The following is an 18,324-nucleotide window of genomic DNA, read 5'->3' as shown; positions in this document are numbered from 1 at the left end:
TTTAATAAATAACTTGTAATGTATAACGTAACAATAAGCCGTTGGTCCCGGCTATTAGCCGTAAAAACACCTCCACTAACCCGCAGTGGAGCAGCGTGGTGGAGTATGCTCCATACCCCCTCCGGTTGATTGAGGGGAGGCCTGTGCCCAGCAGTGGGACGAATATAGGCAGTTTATGTATGTTATATTATGTACGCTAACGTGAGCATTATCTTCTCAACCATGGTCACTATATATTTTATATTGCTAATGTTAATAAAAGCCGTGGTAGCCCTGTTGGTAGAAAGCTTGCCTTTCACTTTGAGGTCGCAAGTTCTAATCCAGCACATGCCTAAACCAATAATTGGCGAATTTTTTTTCGAATTCATGTTTGGATTATCACGTGCTCAGCGGTGAAGGAAAACATCGTGAGGAAACCCACATTCCCGAGAAATGCATTTTCGGAGGTACGTGATCTAAGCTGTATTTTGCTGGCTTTCCCTTCGCGAGCTGGAAGGTAAGAGATATGCAGTCGCTTCTGTAAAAACGGACCTGCCAAATCTTTAGGTTAGGTAAGCGAACCCTGTGAAAAACGGGATACTGCTAGGGAGATTGATGAGACTGCTATATGAAATATATGGTTATTTCCGATAGAAAATTCCACTTGAATAATAATGAGCTCAATCATCCCCCTCAGTATTCGTTACGATGTCACTTACACCCCATACAAGTACACAGGTACATCAGGTGTTAGTGACACCGTAACGAATACTGAGGCGGATGATTCTGACCATGATTATGAGTTGATAACAAGTGAAATTAATGAAAATTTTTGTGTATTTTTAAATTATTTTTCATCACCATCACTAGCCCATTAACGTCCCCACTGCTGGGGCACGGGCCTTCCCTATGGATGGATAGGGACATCGGGCCTTAAATCACCACGCGGGCCCAGTGCGGATTGGTGGTTATTAACGACTGTTAATGCAGCCGGGACCAACGCCTTAACGTGCACGGAGCACGGAGGAGCTCGAGATGAAAACTTTTTTTTTATTTTAGTCACCCATCCTATGACCGGCCTAAATTTTTTTCAGTTTCATATTTTTGGCGACGGCAAATTCCATTTGTATCAAGGTCTGAAACACTCCTCATAGTTTTCATAACGATGTAATTAGCACCCTGTATGTATGTGTTACAGTAAAAATCGGAAGTGCAACTGCCTGTTAATATTATAGCTGCATGTTAATAATATTAGATGAATTGATTCAGTATGTTATTCTTAAATTAAATAAAACTTTATTTCGGACTATTATACATCCATAATGGTTAGTAAGCGACTTTTGTTATGTTAGTAAGCACAAATTAAATTTACATGACAAACCTAGTGTGAGACATGGATGTCAATCCAATGCCTCACAATGGGACAGTCAATTCTGTCCGCCACCACGTTTAAGAGACTGTTGGAGCTGGTCCGGACCCGGTGCAGTAAAGAGGCAGTTTTTTTCCTAATGATGGCAGTACTTGCCTGCGCAAACATGCCGGACGCAATGCAATATCTCGGCAGCCCCAACAGTATCCTAAACGCGTTATTATACTGTACGCGTAGACCCCCTCCCTTGTCTTTATAAGTTTTCCTTAAGCATGCCCGCCCACCTAAATGCTATAAAAATAAAAAACAAACATTTACGCAAAAGCATCGAACCACGCGTTAGTTTGATTTGTGTTTTTGTTTTCCGAACAATAATCCGAAACGAAATAAAGTTTATTTCTGTACATTTGTCTGGTTTAAAGGTCAGTTTCACACCAACCCACGCTCTATGAAGTTTAATAATTCCAAATTACGTAACTCTGCATGTTATCTTTCCACGCCTAAAAAGAAAAAAAAATGATTATTTACAGACAATTACAAATAAGTTAGTACAACGAAAAAAAAATACAATAGAAGATAAGCCGCCCCCAACTCGATTCACTTCCTCACACGTGTTACGGGTAGTAGAACAGGCGAGTCGAACCTCTCCGCTATCATCCTCAGAACTTTGTTGGTACTCCCCCGCAGTCGCCGTATTACAGATGCAGACCTCGTGATCGGGTGCTGCGTATGTGGACAGGCCTGCTTCTGTCAAGGAGCTCATAAAACACTGTTTCTGTGATAAAGTCACATAAACTCTTTATTTTTCACTTTCCTTCCACCGACTGTAATTGGAATACCATTGTATTTAAGTCTATAAATTATGTAATACAAACTGGATTAAAAAAAAAAGAAAGGAAAACATGAAACAGTAGGACTAGGGCCCTGTGCTGGGAGGTTTTCTGGCCACGTCTTTCCCTCAGCGTTACAGATTCCGATGTGGTAGTAGTTTTACAGCTGGTTATATAATAAAGTAATTTAATTTTTTGACGTTCAAAAAGCGCTAACTTTGTAAGCCAATTTTGAAAAATAAATATGTAGTGTTTACATAAGTACATAAACACATCTTATTTTAATACACGTAGGTATAATTAAATATATAAATAAATATGTAATTATTATTATTATTATTAGTAACACTCAGTGTCCCACTGCAGGCATATGTAATATATTATAAAATACTTGAATCGATATAATCGATTCACATATATATTCTGTCGTCTCGGGCAATGCACTACGCGGTGGCCACAATTAAAAAGTAAACTGTACGGGTATGTACGGGGGTGGAGTGAAGACGTAGTGTGTGGCAACGAGCCGATATTTATTTATATAATTATATTGAGACCAATACACTACATATTTTGGCGACGAGGAGGTGAGTATCTGTTTTGTTTAAAAGGAAAGGGAATAACATTAAGAACTGCAACTGTATGTACTTATTAGAAAATTGGTCAGCGGCGGGATGTTTGAACGCGAGCAGGAACGGACAGACTATCATCTTTTTGATAAGTAAAAAAGTCCAGAAGAATCAATTATGATGTAACTAAATAGTTTTCTTATCATTTGTAGTAATGTAAATAAATAATGCTCATAAGGATTATCGCGAAAACCCGCCAAGTTATTATTTTTAATTTATTGGTAACTAGTGTTGTCAATGCGATATTCAAATAATCGAAAAACATATTTTGGCCTGGTTTCAGAGTCGATGGCTAAATATTTAAATTATTCGATGAAGTTATTTTTAAACATTTTTATTTGTTTTTTTTAATTGTTAAACGACTGTGACTTTATTATATGAACGTTTTAAATATAATTTATTATCAAATCCTTTTAAAACTAGATACTTACCTTAAAAAAAAGGATTGTTTTTTTATTAGTTGGCATTTAAATATAATAGATATAGTTTATTATTTCTTTTATATATTTTGTCATTTACAATTAACAAAATATATAAAAGAAATTCTGCAAAACAAATTGTGATCTAGTGGTGGTCTTTGACCATGCCTTAAATGGCGATGTGGTGGTCTTTGACCATGCCTTAAATGGCGATATGGTGGTCTTTGACCATGCCTTAAATGGCGATATGGTGGTCTTTGACCATGCCTTAAATGGCGACTTGGTGGTCTTTGACCATGCCTTAAATGGCGATATGGTGGTCTTTGACCATGCCTTAAATGGCGATATGGTGGTCTTTGACCATGCCTTAAATGGCGACTTGGTGGTCTTTGACCATGCCTTAAATGGCGTTACGGTGGTCTTTGACCATGCCTTAAATGGCGATATGGTGGTCTTTGACCATGCCTTAAATGGCGACTTGGTGGTCTTTGACCATGCCTTAAATGGCGTTACGGTGGTCTTTGACCATGCCTTAAATGGCGATATGGTGGTCTTTGACCATGCCTTAAATGGCGACTTGGTGGTCTTTGACCATGCCTTAAATGGCGATATGGTGGTCTTTGACCATGCCTTAAATGGCGACTTGGTGGTCTTTGACCATGCCTTAAATGGCGACTTGGTGGTCTTTGGCCATGCCTTAAATGGCGACTTGATAGTTTTGGATCATGCCTTAAATGGCAATATGGTGGTGATCGACCATGCCTTAAATAAAGAAATCAGTTGTCGTTGGTCGTGCGAGTTGGGTGGTCCATTTCAATGGTCCATGCATCCAAATGAATAGAACAGAACAAAAAATTGTGTACTACAAGGGGGCGACACGCCTAGGAGCAGGACAGTGACGTCGTTTGGAGTTTTCACAAAATAGTAATAAAAGGGCATAAAAGGATGTTCATTGAAATAAAAGGGTCTAAATCAGCATATGTCGCGGCGTGAACCACGACCCTGGTATTATGTGGACTCTGCTGAGTGAGGCATGAATACTGTGTGCGATTTCAAGAGAAATGATTGCTTACAGCATGGCAATCTAAACGATAGAAAAATTACACTGTGGTCCTGTGGTACGACATGTTGCTTCTCAATCGGGGAGCGAGGGTTTGATTCTCGGTGCCGGACTTGTACTGGTGGGTAATTGGTTTGTCTTGAGTGTGGTTTTCGCTGGGACGGTTGGCTCGACCATTGAGTACGGCGGTATGGCTCACTTATCACGTTGGTCTGACTGAGGACTTGGTGAGGTGTGGATGCTTGGTTCGTCTTGCGATGGATGTGTCTTTGACTGCTCCGGTTGAGATGTAGTCGTGAGCTTATGTTATAAAAATATATATATATTGTAAAGGTGAAGGTGATGGTTGTTTGGTGATTGGTTTGTCGCTGATTAGATAATAGCGATGGAAGAAGGATTTGAATATTTTATTGGAGCAGCTGGCATTGATACAACAGTTAAAAAGAGACCTTTCTTGTTGCATTTTAGAGGACATGAACTACAATACATATTCTACAATATTCCGGGAGCTTATGTCGCTGCTTTTGGGGAAGACGTTTTCAATATTTCTATAAAACGGTGAATGAATATTTTACTCTAAAGCAAAGTCTACGAAGTTCATAATATTTTAAGACTCCTCGCAAACGGGAATCATAGATAGCAAGGGTGTGTGAGTTCACAAACATGGAAAAAAAGGTGCTTCGGATGAGTTACGGAAGAAAACCTTAGGTGAGGAAATAAGTTAACACAAGGTTGTACTTGCAGCGAATGCGAAAAATAAATACATTCAAAATCTGTTGAACGACAGATAATAGATTTCAAAAATACAGACACAGGTTGTCAATAAGATACTTAACTTCAAATACAGCACAGTCAAATCTGACAATAATTGGAACAAGAGTGTGAACATGTGGAAGCAAGAGATACATTGCTCGAGACTAACACGTCCCGCGACAGGAACAATATGTTAAAAATGTGGGATACTTAATTGGACACTTCCGCAACTAATGTAAGACGAGACCAACACGAAAAATAGGAAAATGGACGCAGATGAAGAATCTAAAAAGAGGGAAAATTTGAGAAACAAGTAATAATGAAGGAACATCCAACATGAAGTCTAGTTAAAGCACATAATAACCGCGTAAACTTAAAACAATGTGTGAAGTCTAGTTGCAAACAAATTGATAATAATAAACTTTTTATTTAAGACTAGAAAGATCCATATAATAAATACCTTAACCATGAGACACGAGGCCTCGGATAAAAGCTCTTCAATGAAGCTTGATTTGTTATTTGAACCCTCTCTAACTAAATATAATAAACTATTGTAAAATCGTAAAACTTGGACCTTCCTAACAGCTCTTGAAAGATGGTGGATGAGAGGTTCTGATAGGGTGGATATGGCTTGAGGTGCACCTACCCCATATGGGTTGATGATTAAATATCCTGAGGTCGGTAAACGGACAAACATGAATATGCACTTGTACAGTTAACTGGAACAGAACTCGCATGCCGATAGCTGTGGCATATCAACAAATGATCTAAAACAACGGGAGGTGTTAGGGAAGTGACGGGGAAACACCAAATTCGAAGGGTATGGAAATTTTGAAAGTGTGTTATCAGCGAGGCATCTAGCCAGGACATGAAGTTGGTGCCAGGAGCGATGTTAATCAGAGAGGTTGATATCGTTACAACCTAAGTATACATACTTATGAAATATTAAAAAAAAAATACTTTAAAAAAGAACAGAAAGCTTGTGGTGCTATTGGGAAAGAAAAATATTCTTCTTCTTCTATCGTGTGGGTTGTGAGGTGAATAACCAACTTCATCAACCCTGGTGTCAGGGTTAGAAAAATATTTATCGGCCTGAAAAGTGAAATTTCTTGGTCATGAGCTCTCTGAAGAAAAAAAAAAAAAAAAAATTTAGAAAAATATACATTACAACATAAATCTCTTTATTGCACTTAAAACAAACTTATTAAACAATTATAAATAACAAATGTACCTATGTTTTCTATCAAAGATTCTCTACATCTGAAAGCAGAAAATTGATGAAATTAATTAATGATTGAATTGATTTCATGCCATAATACGTAAGAGAGTGGTCTCTCTCTCTCTCTCTCTCTATCTCTCTCTCTGTATTTAATTTAATTTGTTCATAGTTTTTTAATTTCTTATTGTAAATTAAAGCTTAATTTTGACAATGATTTTTTTGGTATGTCGAAATATGGACCACGTGATGTCTGAATTAAAGAACATAATTATTATGAAAGCGATTGCAGAAAATCAAAGTTTCTTAATGTTGGTAAATTTTATTGGCAAATGTATAGGTACCAACCGAATTTAACAACAATAAGGTTATACCGCGACAAAAATCTGGAAGGAACAAAAATATCATAGAAAGTAGGCACTAATTGGGAGAAACTTAATTGAAAAGCGTCCCTAAATTATTATTTATAACGCACCGAACACCGTTACCGACAAAACACCTGCAGAGATATATGTGACGCGTAATAACTCCAAAGACCTGGTAACAAAAAAAATATTAACAAAGAACATAAAGAGAAAGGGAAAGACTATGCCGACAAAAGACGACATGCGATGATGCGACACAAAACTAAAATAGGTGGATGTTGAAGACAGGAGTTGCTTGAATTAGGTACGAGCCAACTACCCTGCTGTAGAATAAAAAAAAAAGATGGAAACCTTGAACTACTGAACAAAGAAACAGGGCAGCAAATTAAAGGTAACATTCCATTGTCCAGTTGAAGAAAGTTTAAGGGCAGTAGCAAGTAATGGACAAGATGCTAAAAAATGTTATTTCATAATTAAACTTCTAACGATTTGGTTAAAAGATTTATTCAGGAGACTTTTATTATATTATGGCTCGATATTAATACAAACTAGGAATGAATAGTTGATTAAAATAAAGGTTTGTCAAAACAAGGAAGGGATGTAGTGTTTACATAAGTACATAAACACATCTTATTTTAATACACGTAGGTATAATTAAATATATAAATAAATATGTAATTATTATTATTATTATTAGTAACACTCAGTGTCCCACTGCAGGCATATGTAATATATTATAAAATACTTGAATCGATATAATCGATTCACATATATATTCTGTCGTCTCGGGCAATGCACTACGCGGTGGCCACAATTAAAAAGTAAACTGTACGGGTATGTACGGGGGTGGAGTGAAGACGTAGTGTGTGGCAACGAGCCGATATTTATTTATATAATTATATTGAGACCAATACACTACAAAATATTTCTGATTTTTTTTTAGACTTCTTGCGCATAATAGCATAGAAGTCGTCTATGCCCGCATATGCAAACATGCCATAGGCCACGCCTAAACAGCTCAAAAGATTATTAATAACGTATAATAAAGAGTAAAAGATCACAAAAATATAATAATGTAAAAAAACTACACCCTCGTTGCTAAGCGCCATATAATCAACAATAGCTAGGCAACGGGGGTTGCCAGAAATTACGTATAGAACGGAAAATCTCCGCTTTCCACCAGCGGCTGAGCTAGGTTTACCTCACCCCCTCGAACATAGTTTAGACTTGATTCAAGGTCAAACGTCACACACACAGATGCGCGTGTACGATAATGTCAATGTGTAGTGTCTGTGAAAACAAGGTTAGTTTGTATGAAGTGTCCGGGGTGTGGCGTAAGTGTGAGCGAGACAGAGAAGCCGAGCACTCAAGATATGGCCATTGCCATCCACTCGATGAACGCTTGAATTCGAACCAAATTTCGAACTACTTAGTATAAGAATTTAATTAAATCCCATTGGTAACCAGAGGAAATATTATATAATATATATTATTTTGCAAGATCCGTCTTGTTGTTTGTGAAACACCACTGTAAATAGAATCAAGCTCTCAAATTATGTTGACTCTTGGAATATAATGTAAAGGAATATTATTTAGACAGCTAAATTACAAAGACGGAAATTATAAGCGAATCCTTGTTAGCACACCCTCTCTAAAACTTGGTGGATTATATATTATAAAATTTGTTCTTATTATATTATTCTGTTTGAAGCGTTAAATTGTGTGACTTGAATATCAAAATCGCTTGTTATTTCTGTAGATAGACTAGAAATGGTGGTGGTGTTAGAGGAAGATGAGAAGAATAAGTTGGACGGAGAGGGTTACTAATGAAGAATAAAAAATAATAAAAATAAAATAGTAATAAAAAAACAAATAAGAATAAGGGAAAAGAGATAAACTGTTGAGTGTTCTTAAATTTTGATAGTTCCCCATACTATTTGAGTAAACAAACATTTTGTTTTGGTTCATCATCATCATCATCATCAGCCGTATGACGCCCACTGCTGGGCATAGGCCTCCCCCAAAGGTTGTTTTGGTTATGTAACCCTATATTAGTATGTAACACTATAACCTTTTGCGCAGCGTTTAACTGCAAAATTATAGTGTTATATTTATTCCCTAAAGATCGGAAAGAAGAAAAGTGAGAGTTATTGAGGAGAGAAGAGGCAAGATGATTGGACACTTATTAAGATACGACGAATTTATTGAAAACATCATAGAAGGGAAGATAGAAGGAAAGAGAGGAAAGTAAAGACCAAGAAGTGCTTACATGGAACAGATTAAAGAGAAGACGAACGTCGTGTCTTCATTCATGTTTGGACTATAAATCGTTAGGAAACCCACATTACAGAGAAATGCATTTTCGGAGGTATGTAACATAACCTAACCTGTATTGAGCTGGTTTTCCCTTCGCGGGTTGGAAGGTCAGACAGGCAGTCGCTTCTGTAAAAAACCGGACCTGTCAAATCCTCAGGTTAAGAAAGCGAATCCTGTGAAAGACGGAATAATGCTAGGGTGATGATGATGATGATGAACGTCGTGTCTTATAACGACTTGAAAGAATTGGCCTTTGATTGAAAACAATGGAGAATGATACACCGACAAGAGTATAGCTCTTAAAATGATGATGATGATGATGATGGACTGGGAGCGAATAAAATACATAGATCAACCTTGTCTTTAAAAGAAGAGGAGGAGTCCTTGGCGGCTCAATGATAAACCTGACACCAGGGACAAAAAAAATGGTTTGCGGTCAATATTTTGACAAACAGTATTATTATGATGTCTTACAAATAACAATCACAGTATAGTAATGATAAGCTCGATTTTTCTTTGAATCGTAAATGATTGACGAATGACTGGAAGATGTAATATCAGACTTACTTATTATTCGTAGAAGGTCACTGACCGACTTTATCAACCCTGGTACAGAGTTGTTATTGAGCCTCAAAGCAAACGAACCTAATCTAAAAAAACAAAATTGTTAAAAGATAATTTATTTTACAACAAAATTACTTTGATGTCCTGTCAAAGTTTCTACAACAGAGAAGTAGAAAAAAATAATTAAAATGCTCACAAACAACTTTTGCAGACATTTCTTGAAAAGTTTGTCATTCTCATTAGGGATCGTTGTATAAGTTTGCAAGACCAAAAACTGAATACATTAATACATATCCCCCAAGAAGTAGATATGTAATTAATATTAAGAAAAGAAAGGAATAAATAAGGAAAGGAATAAGGAAAAGAAAGGAAAACATGAAACAGTAGGACTAGGGCCCTGTGCTAGGAGGTTTTCTGGCCACGTCTTTCCCTCAGCGTTACATATTCCGATGTGGTAGTAGTTTTACAGCTAGTTACATAATATGTAATTTAATTTTTTGACATTCAAGAAGCGCTAAATTTGTAAGACAATTTTGAAAAATAAATATTTTTGAATTTTGAATTATATTGGCGCTGATTCCAATACACACCATCTAATTTTATTTTAAGTTATACCTGTCATTTTCTTATCCGCCGAAAAGGAAAGGGTAATCGACAGGCATAAAATTTAAAAAGATACGTCATTTTCAGGCAGAAATTTAAAAACCCTTCCAAAATTTTATATTGGCTAATAACCCGACAGAATTAAATTGACAGCACACGTCAAACGGATTGCATATGAGCGAGATGCCTATTTTATTCGCGCGGGTTAGTTCTTTCATTTTAAAATTTCCAATAGTCAATCATCCGTCCCTTTTCTTTTCGGCGAATAAGAAAATGACGGGTATAACTTAAAATAAAATTAGGCGGTGTCTATAGGAAGGAATCGGAGTCACCCACTCCTCGCCAGCTATAACATAACCAGCTATAGTCCCATGTAATAGCGACGAGGTTACTGACATTAACCCTTTCACGGACAGAGACCATGGGTCATTGATGGTTCATAATAGGTAGTATGACACCTTGGAATCGGAACGTCCGTAGACGTTCTGTCCTTGAAAGTGTTAACCGGGCACAATTCCTGGAAACCACGTGAATTCCATTGAAAGTCTTAATCGTCCCTTAAAGCCCCTAAATAAAACAAAAAAGTGATTTCTACAATGTTCCCATCGGGAACTGAACCCAGACCTCAAGATCGTGAGACCAACGCTCTAACCACAAGACCACGGAGGCTGGTAGAAAGTATATTATTAGGTTATTTATACTTATTTAGCTTGGGTACACTTTTTTTGTACGGCCAGGCAGTTAACGCCACCTGCGGCAAATCTACAATAAGTCACGTCAAAAAAAAAGGTACACTTTAAAATAATGCGTTACAGTGTCAATGCAATTACTCATATATGCCAAAGTAAACTTCATACAAAAAAACCTCGTTTTACACTGTGTGTGACGTCTGTCGCCCATACTTTCTTGAGGTACTTAAACCAAGCTCAGGTGCTGGTGAAGAGCGGAGAGTTGCTGTTATTCCATATTCTAAGGCCAAAGTACAAAAGCTAAATTTCTTCAGCTGGCTCTTTCAGTTCAAATGCAGTCACTAACCGAGTTAATAGTTCACAACCAGGTCCGGACTAAGACTTGAATCCGGCTCGGGTGTTTGAGACCCGATGGAAATGTATGCCGTCGTCTGTTATTCCAACTCGTTATAATCTGGGAGTCTTAAAGGATAGAGTGAACAGGCATTTGCTAGGTAAGCGTGATCCATCCTAAACCGAATCGTCACTTACCATCAGGTGAGATTGTAGTCAATCGCGAGCCTATTTTATTTTTAAAAAAAGAATAGGAAAATGCAAGCAATTATTTTTATCTTCTTCTTCTTCTATCGTTTGGGTTGTGAGGCGGAGTACCAACCTCATCAACCATGGTGTCAGGGTTATTATTGAGCTGCCAAAAACCCCTCGTCTTCTTTTAAAGACAAAGTTGATCTACCTATTAATGGCTCAACAGAGCCGCCAAAGGCCCCTGACATGGCTCATGTAACGACTACTCAGTTACATCAGTAAGTAATAACCGGGACCAACGGCTTAACGTGCCTTCCGCAGCACGGATCATCTTACTTTCGGACAATCTGGTGATCAGCCAGTAATGTCTTAACCAAACTAGGGACCACAAAGTATTTTTTGGTTGGTGATATGTCCCCACCGGGAATCGAACCCGGGACCTCCGGATCGGATTATTTTTATTATTAGGACCATTTGAATGAATGCCATCATTACTAACGTGACGTAAGGAGCCCAACGCTTTGCTTACGCATTTCTTCGCTCGGTTTGTTTCATACATAACTATCGCTGGGTAAGTAATAAAATCGCAGAGCATCTGCGGTGAATGAACCCAAAATAGCAGGACACTTGATGGTGGAAGGAGCCAGCAGACAGACCAGCCGACCGGCGGCCTCAGTCCTACGGCCAGTCCGGACCTGCTCACAACTATAAGTCACTTTGAACTATGCAGCGGTCAACATAGTTAGTAAAGTTGGGAAACTCACCCTGGCAATTTACACCGAATTTATTATCAAAGACATCGCTCATATCCCTCGTCCACGATCTGAAGATTCAGTTCCTGATGGAGATAATGTCAAAATCAGGATGTTAGGGAGCTCCGTAACCATAACCTAAACTATCGAATATCCGATATAAAAAATCATCCGTAACAATCGAATCTGAAATAAAAGTTTCGGATAGTATCGGATAGGGGCGGAGCCTAATTGAGACATGTTATGGCAAGTTGTTTTTATCGGCTGGCCGCTGCCACTGCTGACTAGTGCTGACACACAAGCCGCGCGCATTATTTGTTTATTTTCTTCTTCATAACATTATAACTTGTCGTTAAAACTTTTGACGTTATGAATAAAACCACTTTATTACGTATTTGTATTTTACTTTAGAAAAATAATTTTCGTTACCGAAATTATCCGAAACTAACGGAAATCCGCAATAATTTATTATCCGTATCCGTAACCTTATCCGGTATAATAATCATTCTTAAATCCGTATACAATTCGTATCCAAAATTTCATATCTATAACATCCCTGGTCAAAATTACTTTGTGAAATTGGCCCAAGTTTGGTCAGATGCAGGCAGAGTCTCCCGATTGTCCAAAAAGTAAGATGATTCCGTGCTTAAGAAGACACGTTCTTTAAGCCGTTGATCCCAGCGTCCGTAGTCGTTATTACCCTAATCTGCAATTAGGATGGTTTTATGTTAATCTTCACGTTAGGTAAGTGTACACCGGAATAGAAATAGAATAAACGCTAGGCAGATGTTTATGTGTAGGAAATTCCAATATTCACTCTTTATCTTTAATCTTCTAGAAATCATAACAGTAATAACCTGCGATAAATAACTTCCTTCTATTTTGGAGTCGGTTAACATACGCAAATCCATTCAAAAGTTAACCTCATTGGTTGACATTCTCTAACCAAATTAACGTACGTTCTGGCTGAAAACATGTTGGAATTCATTCCTAATTCAAATTTTAATTCAAATTCTAAATTTTCTTTGGCTTCTCTTATCAGCTTATTTATTCCATCCTGTCCAAGCATGCACACTATTTGAGAAGTTATTTTACTTACGATATGTTTCTTTATAATCGAAACAATAAAATACTATAAATATGATAGTTTCTACAGCCTTCATCATGAATCATCTTGAAAAGAGAGATGCAGAACTTCTCAAGCTGCTGCAAGGTTATCGAAATATTAGCACAAACATATTTTGCTTCCTTTTATATTTATATTATCATCAGCAATCTGCAGTGAAACAGCGTAATGGAGTATACTCCATACCCGCTCCGGTTGATTGAAGGGAGGCCTGGGCCCAGCAGTGGAAACTTACCATCATCATCAGCCGGGAATCGTCCACTGCTGGACATAGGCCTCTCGCAAGGCTCACGACCTTCAGAAAGTCATCGATCCACCTTGTGTAGGGCCTACCCACTGCGTTAGTGGGAAGTGGAGAAATATTAGCCAATACAAGAAGTTTGTGTAATAGTATTTCTCCGTTTCTCCGCTCTGCTGCCTCGTCTAGCACGACGAAGGTTAAGTGCATCATTACGACCTAGTGGTAGCGGATATGAATAGAATACATAAATAGCCTATAGGTATACGTCCCACTGCTGGGCCTCCTCTCAATCAACCGGAGGGAGTATGGAGCATACTCCACCACGCTGCTCCACTGCGGTTTGGTGGAGGATGAATAGAATAGAAATAGTTTATTATAAAAGGGCGCCACACACAAAAAAAGACAACAACATTATATTAAATTTCCACTAAAATAATTACAAAAAAGCAAGACAGATATTTGTCGAAATGATCATAAGGTGGTGGTGGATGTCCTGAGATAAAAGGGCCTCACTCAGCACAAGTCACGGCGTGAACCACGACGCTCATATTATGTGGACCCTGTTGGGTGACGCACGAACATCGTGTTCCATAAATATTGTGTTAATGGTGTACATACATATGGCGTGTGGCATAGACTGTTTATGTTATGTCATTATACTATGTATTGGTATTAACCAATTTCTCTTTTCTTTGCAGTCAGTCTCGGTGACAGTGTCAGTTCTGACGCTGACCTTCATCTCCGTAGACCGCTGGTATGCCATCTGCTTCCCGCTCAAGTTCAAGTCCACCACGGGACGGGCCAAAACTGCGATCCTCATCATTTGGCTTCTATCTTTGGTCTTCAGTAAGTATCAACGACCACCGTGGTCCAGTGGTTGAGAGTTTTGGTCACTATTCGGAGGTCTCGGGTTCGATTCCCAGTAGGAACGTAAAAAATCACTCACTGGTTTGATTAGGACACATGATCCGTGCTTCGGAACGCACGTTGAGCTGTCGGTCCTGGTTTAATCACACCTCATGTCAATCCCATATATTTTTATCACTCTCACTATGGATTTCTCCGGCCAAGTAGTTAATGTCATTTGCGGCAAATCTAGAATAAGTCCCGTCAAAAAAACCTGTCGATTGTGCCAAATATAAGTTGGTTAGAAGTGTTGCTGGGAACATTAGTTTAAAAATAATATATTATCTTAATAATATTATAAATGTTTGAAAGAAGAAGGAAAGAAAGAAGAAAGAGTGTATTTGTGTGAGTGTAGAGTGTGTGTATTGTTTTTGTGTGTATTTGTGTAGAGTGTTTGTGTGTGTGTGTGTGTGTGTTGTGCGTATTGAGTGTGTGTGTGTGTGTATTGGAAATTCCTACACATAAACATCTGCCTAGCGTTTATCCTGTTTCTATTCCGGTGTTTGGATGTTCGTTACTCTTTCACGCAAAAACTACTGAATGGATTTTAATGAAACCAATAATGTATAATGTAGCTTATACATCTGAATAACACATAAGTTTTAACAATTAAAAAAATCGGAAATTCTTACCGCGGAAACCGAAATCCACGCGGACGAAGTCGCGGGCGGTCGCTAGTTTAGAATTATTTTCGTTTGAATTCATATTTGGATCATTGTCGTGGTTTCAAATATTTGTGCCCCGTTAATGGCAATAGGATAGCCAAAACTTATCAGGAGTGGCTGTATATATAGTATACACCTCTACCTACCTCTTCGGGGATACAGGCGTGATGTTATGTATGTTATGCTATGTTGCTTATATAGGTATTATATCTATATTAAAAAACTTGTAATGTACACTCATTGATTTGAAAGATGTGTTGCTGTTGCAGTTTCTTGTCATTTCTTCTCCTCAGCCATAACACCTTGCGAAATGACGTAAATTAAAAAATGTTACATTGACCTTCAACAAGTTTAATGATAATTACGTTGAATAAATGATTCTGATTCTGATTCAATATACTTGTATGAAAGTCATTAGCGAATGATTTATTTATTTATTTCCTACATTTGCAACGTAACAGAAATCCATAGCGTCACAAACACTTTTCCACATAATATAAAGTATACAAAAAAAAACGAATTATATAACAGAAGTAATAGGCATATTAATAAGTGCTTCAAATACTGTCCTACTCTCACACACTCATCACGCATCATACACCAAAATGAACTCTCAACTCTCAAACAAGTCGCAATGACGCTGCTTCCGAAGACAAACAGCTAGTCACTGCGAAGTACCATCGAATGGCACTGGTGATGCTAATTTGATTGAATTCCTTCAATATACTCACGAGAATCTTGACTAAGTAAATGTTGGCATATTGGTCTATGTAACAAGTAGCCTTCAAGGTAGCCATTTGTCCAACCACTAGCCGATTCACCTCAATGTCGACAAGATCGATCATCATTATCAGCCGTACGACGCCCACTGCTGGGCATAGTCCTCCCCCAAGGATCTCCACGACAATCGGTCCTGCGCTGCCCGCACCCAGCGGCTTCCCGCGACCTTCACCAGATCGTCAGTCCACCTTGTAGCGGGCCTCCCACTGAGCGTCGTCCGACACGTGGTCGCCATTCGAGAACCTTTCCGTCCCAGCGGCCATAGGCCATAGGTTCTCCTTGTTATGTGTCCTGCCCACTGCCACTTCAGCTTGGCAATTCTCCGAGTTATGTCGGTGACTTTAGTTCTCCTGCGGATCTCCTCATTTCTGACTCGATCTAGCAGGGAAATACCGATTCATTCACTCCATTCATTCTCTCTCCATTGCCCGCTGAGCAACACCGAGCCTCCTCACGAGACCCATAGTAAGCGACAAGATCGATCAAGTTATCCAAAACTATCTTTCTCCCTCAGACATACCAGAGTTCGTGGTGCTTCAAGTGCAACAGAAGATGGAACTGAGGTTCAACGTGCAGTACTTCATGCAGTGCGAGTCCACGTGGTCGGACGACAGCGACCTCAAGTGGCACGTCATTAAAGCTCTGTTCCTGTACACGTGAGTATTCGAAAATCAAATCATCATCATCAGCCCATTAACGTCCCCACTGCTGGGGTACAGGCCTTCCCTATGGATAGGGAGATTTGAGAGAAAATCAAATAAGATCGTTTATTTCGTAACTAAGGCAACAACCTCGACACTCCAATACTCTATACTAACATCTCATTCTCACCGTAACGGCTTCCGTGGTCCAGTGGTTGAGCGTTAGGCTCGCGATCTGGAGGTCCCGGGTTCGAATTCCGGTGGGGAACATACATAAACATAACTTGCTAAGGCTGATCACCTGATTGTCCGAAAGTAAGATGATCCGTGCTTGGGAAGGCACGTTAAGCCGATGGTCCCGGTTACTATTTGCTGATGTAAGTTAGTAGTCGTTACGTGAGTCGTCAGAGGCCTTTGGCGGCTTAATAGTAACCCTGACAATCAGAGTTGACGAGGTTGGTAATCCACCTCTCAACCCACACGAGAGAAGAATTCTCACCGTTTGCCCCTTTAATGCGAGATATATATACCTCACCCCTCTGGGTTACCATAGTCTTATAAAGATAGATAAAGCCAGAAGCCGTTAAGGAGTAAGAGAGAGAGAGTGCGCGAACTGTCTCGTTCATACTTACGCACTTGGCAGCACACGGTCAGAATGTGATTTTTCTACAGAGTGTCCGAGGTGTGCTAGTAGACTCTTTGAAAAACGAAACAATGCTTTTAATCCCCTTTGTTCTTTTGTTCTCCACCAGGTTCCCTCTCCTCCTGATGACGATCGCGTACTGCCAGATAGTGCGAGTGCTGTGGAGATCAGACAACATCCCAGGCCACGTGGAGTCCCACAAGCTGTGTGCCGCGCCAACTGGACAAAACAATTGTGAGTTTTCTGCTCCGCATCACCCAAAACCGCTGGTAGTTGCAGCTTCCGAATACATAATTAAACACCATGATACCAGGTTCTTACCGCGTTAATCAGGGATATGAGACTCCCGATGTTTCAACACTGTTGCAAGTGCCATGATCACGGGACGACTGATGAAATTGGAGTGGATTAGATAGATCCTTTTTGCTTGAAGCTTGTTTCTACATTTGATGGTTGAATGTTCGGAACTATCTGAACCATCGGAATCTTTATATCTCTGATTGATGTGGTAAAAACCCGGTATTATGTGTTTCAATTATGATAATAACCGCGTAAACTTCCGAATACATGTGGGATATAGAAATAACACGAGATATTTGAAATATCTTTACTCCTTATATTTTAACAAAATCCTCTAAGCCGACCGACATCTATATTACTAAAAAATATAGGCTGGCGACACGATTACATCTAGTCATAGAGGCAACTAATCAGCTCGCGACAACAGACTTCAGGTCCCGGATACGAACCTTACCGGCGTGGTCGACGATTTTTCTCATTTATCGCTTTTGGCCTACAAGAGTCTATAATTTATTTCAATTTAATTCTCTCCAATGAAGCTCTAAGCTATTATATTCTTCCATGCCTCATAAAGTTTGTCTCCAGTTTTACAGTTGGAATGGAGGAAGAGATCAGAAAAAGACTTTTTGTAATTATTTCTATTTATTTTGGTGCAATAAAGTGTATTTGTATTGTATTGTAAAAAGAAATTCCTTTTAACTCAATCAGCTAGTCAGTCGAGCTAAGAGTTGCTTCAGGGCTTAATGGTCCAATCAAATGCCAACGACATAAGTTGAAAACTTTTAATAATCGTTTGGCAAATGTCCAACAACCAGATCTATATAATATATCGCGTCCATGATGGTATACTTACCTTTACGTCCAGGGAGTGAAGACTTAGTGTATCGCAGCGACCTGATATTTAAATTATATATTATATTGAGGCGAGTAGAACAACCTCCGTGGTCTAGTGGTTA

General features: G+C 38.8%; 1 protein-coding gene across 1 annotated transcript in view; it reads left to right on the top strand.

The window, feature by feature from the left end:
* The first annotated feature begins 13,252 nt into the window (after window positions 1-13,252).
* LOC126376855 (orexin receptor type 2-like) overlaps window positions 13,253-18,324 on the top strand; it is a 35,605-nt gene continuing 30,533 nt past the window's right edge. The window contains exons 1-4 of the mRNA XM_050024407.1: window positions 13,253-13,279; window positions 14,132-14,279; window positions 16,299-16,440; window positions 17,178-17,302. Coding sequence (XP_049880364.1) covers window positions 13,253-13,279; window positions 14,132-14,279; window positions 16,299-16,440; window positions 17,178-17,302 — 442 coding nt within the window. The remainder of the gene's footprint in view (window positions 13,280-14,131; window positions 14,280-16,298; window positions 16,441-17,177; window positions 17,303-18,324) is intronic.

The sequence above is a fragment of the Pectinophora gossypiella genome, chromosome 21 (assembly GCF_024362695.1).
Source record: "Pectinophora gossypiella chromosome 21, ilPecGoss1.1, whole genome shotgun sequence".
NCBI lineage: Eukaryota > Metazoa > Arthropoda > Insecta > Lepidoptera > Gelechiidae > Pectinophora > Pectinophora gossypiella.
Note: the sequence above shows the minus strand (reverse complement) of the source record. Positions and strands in the feature narration are given on the sequence as shown.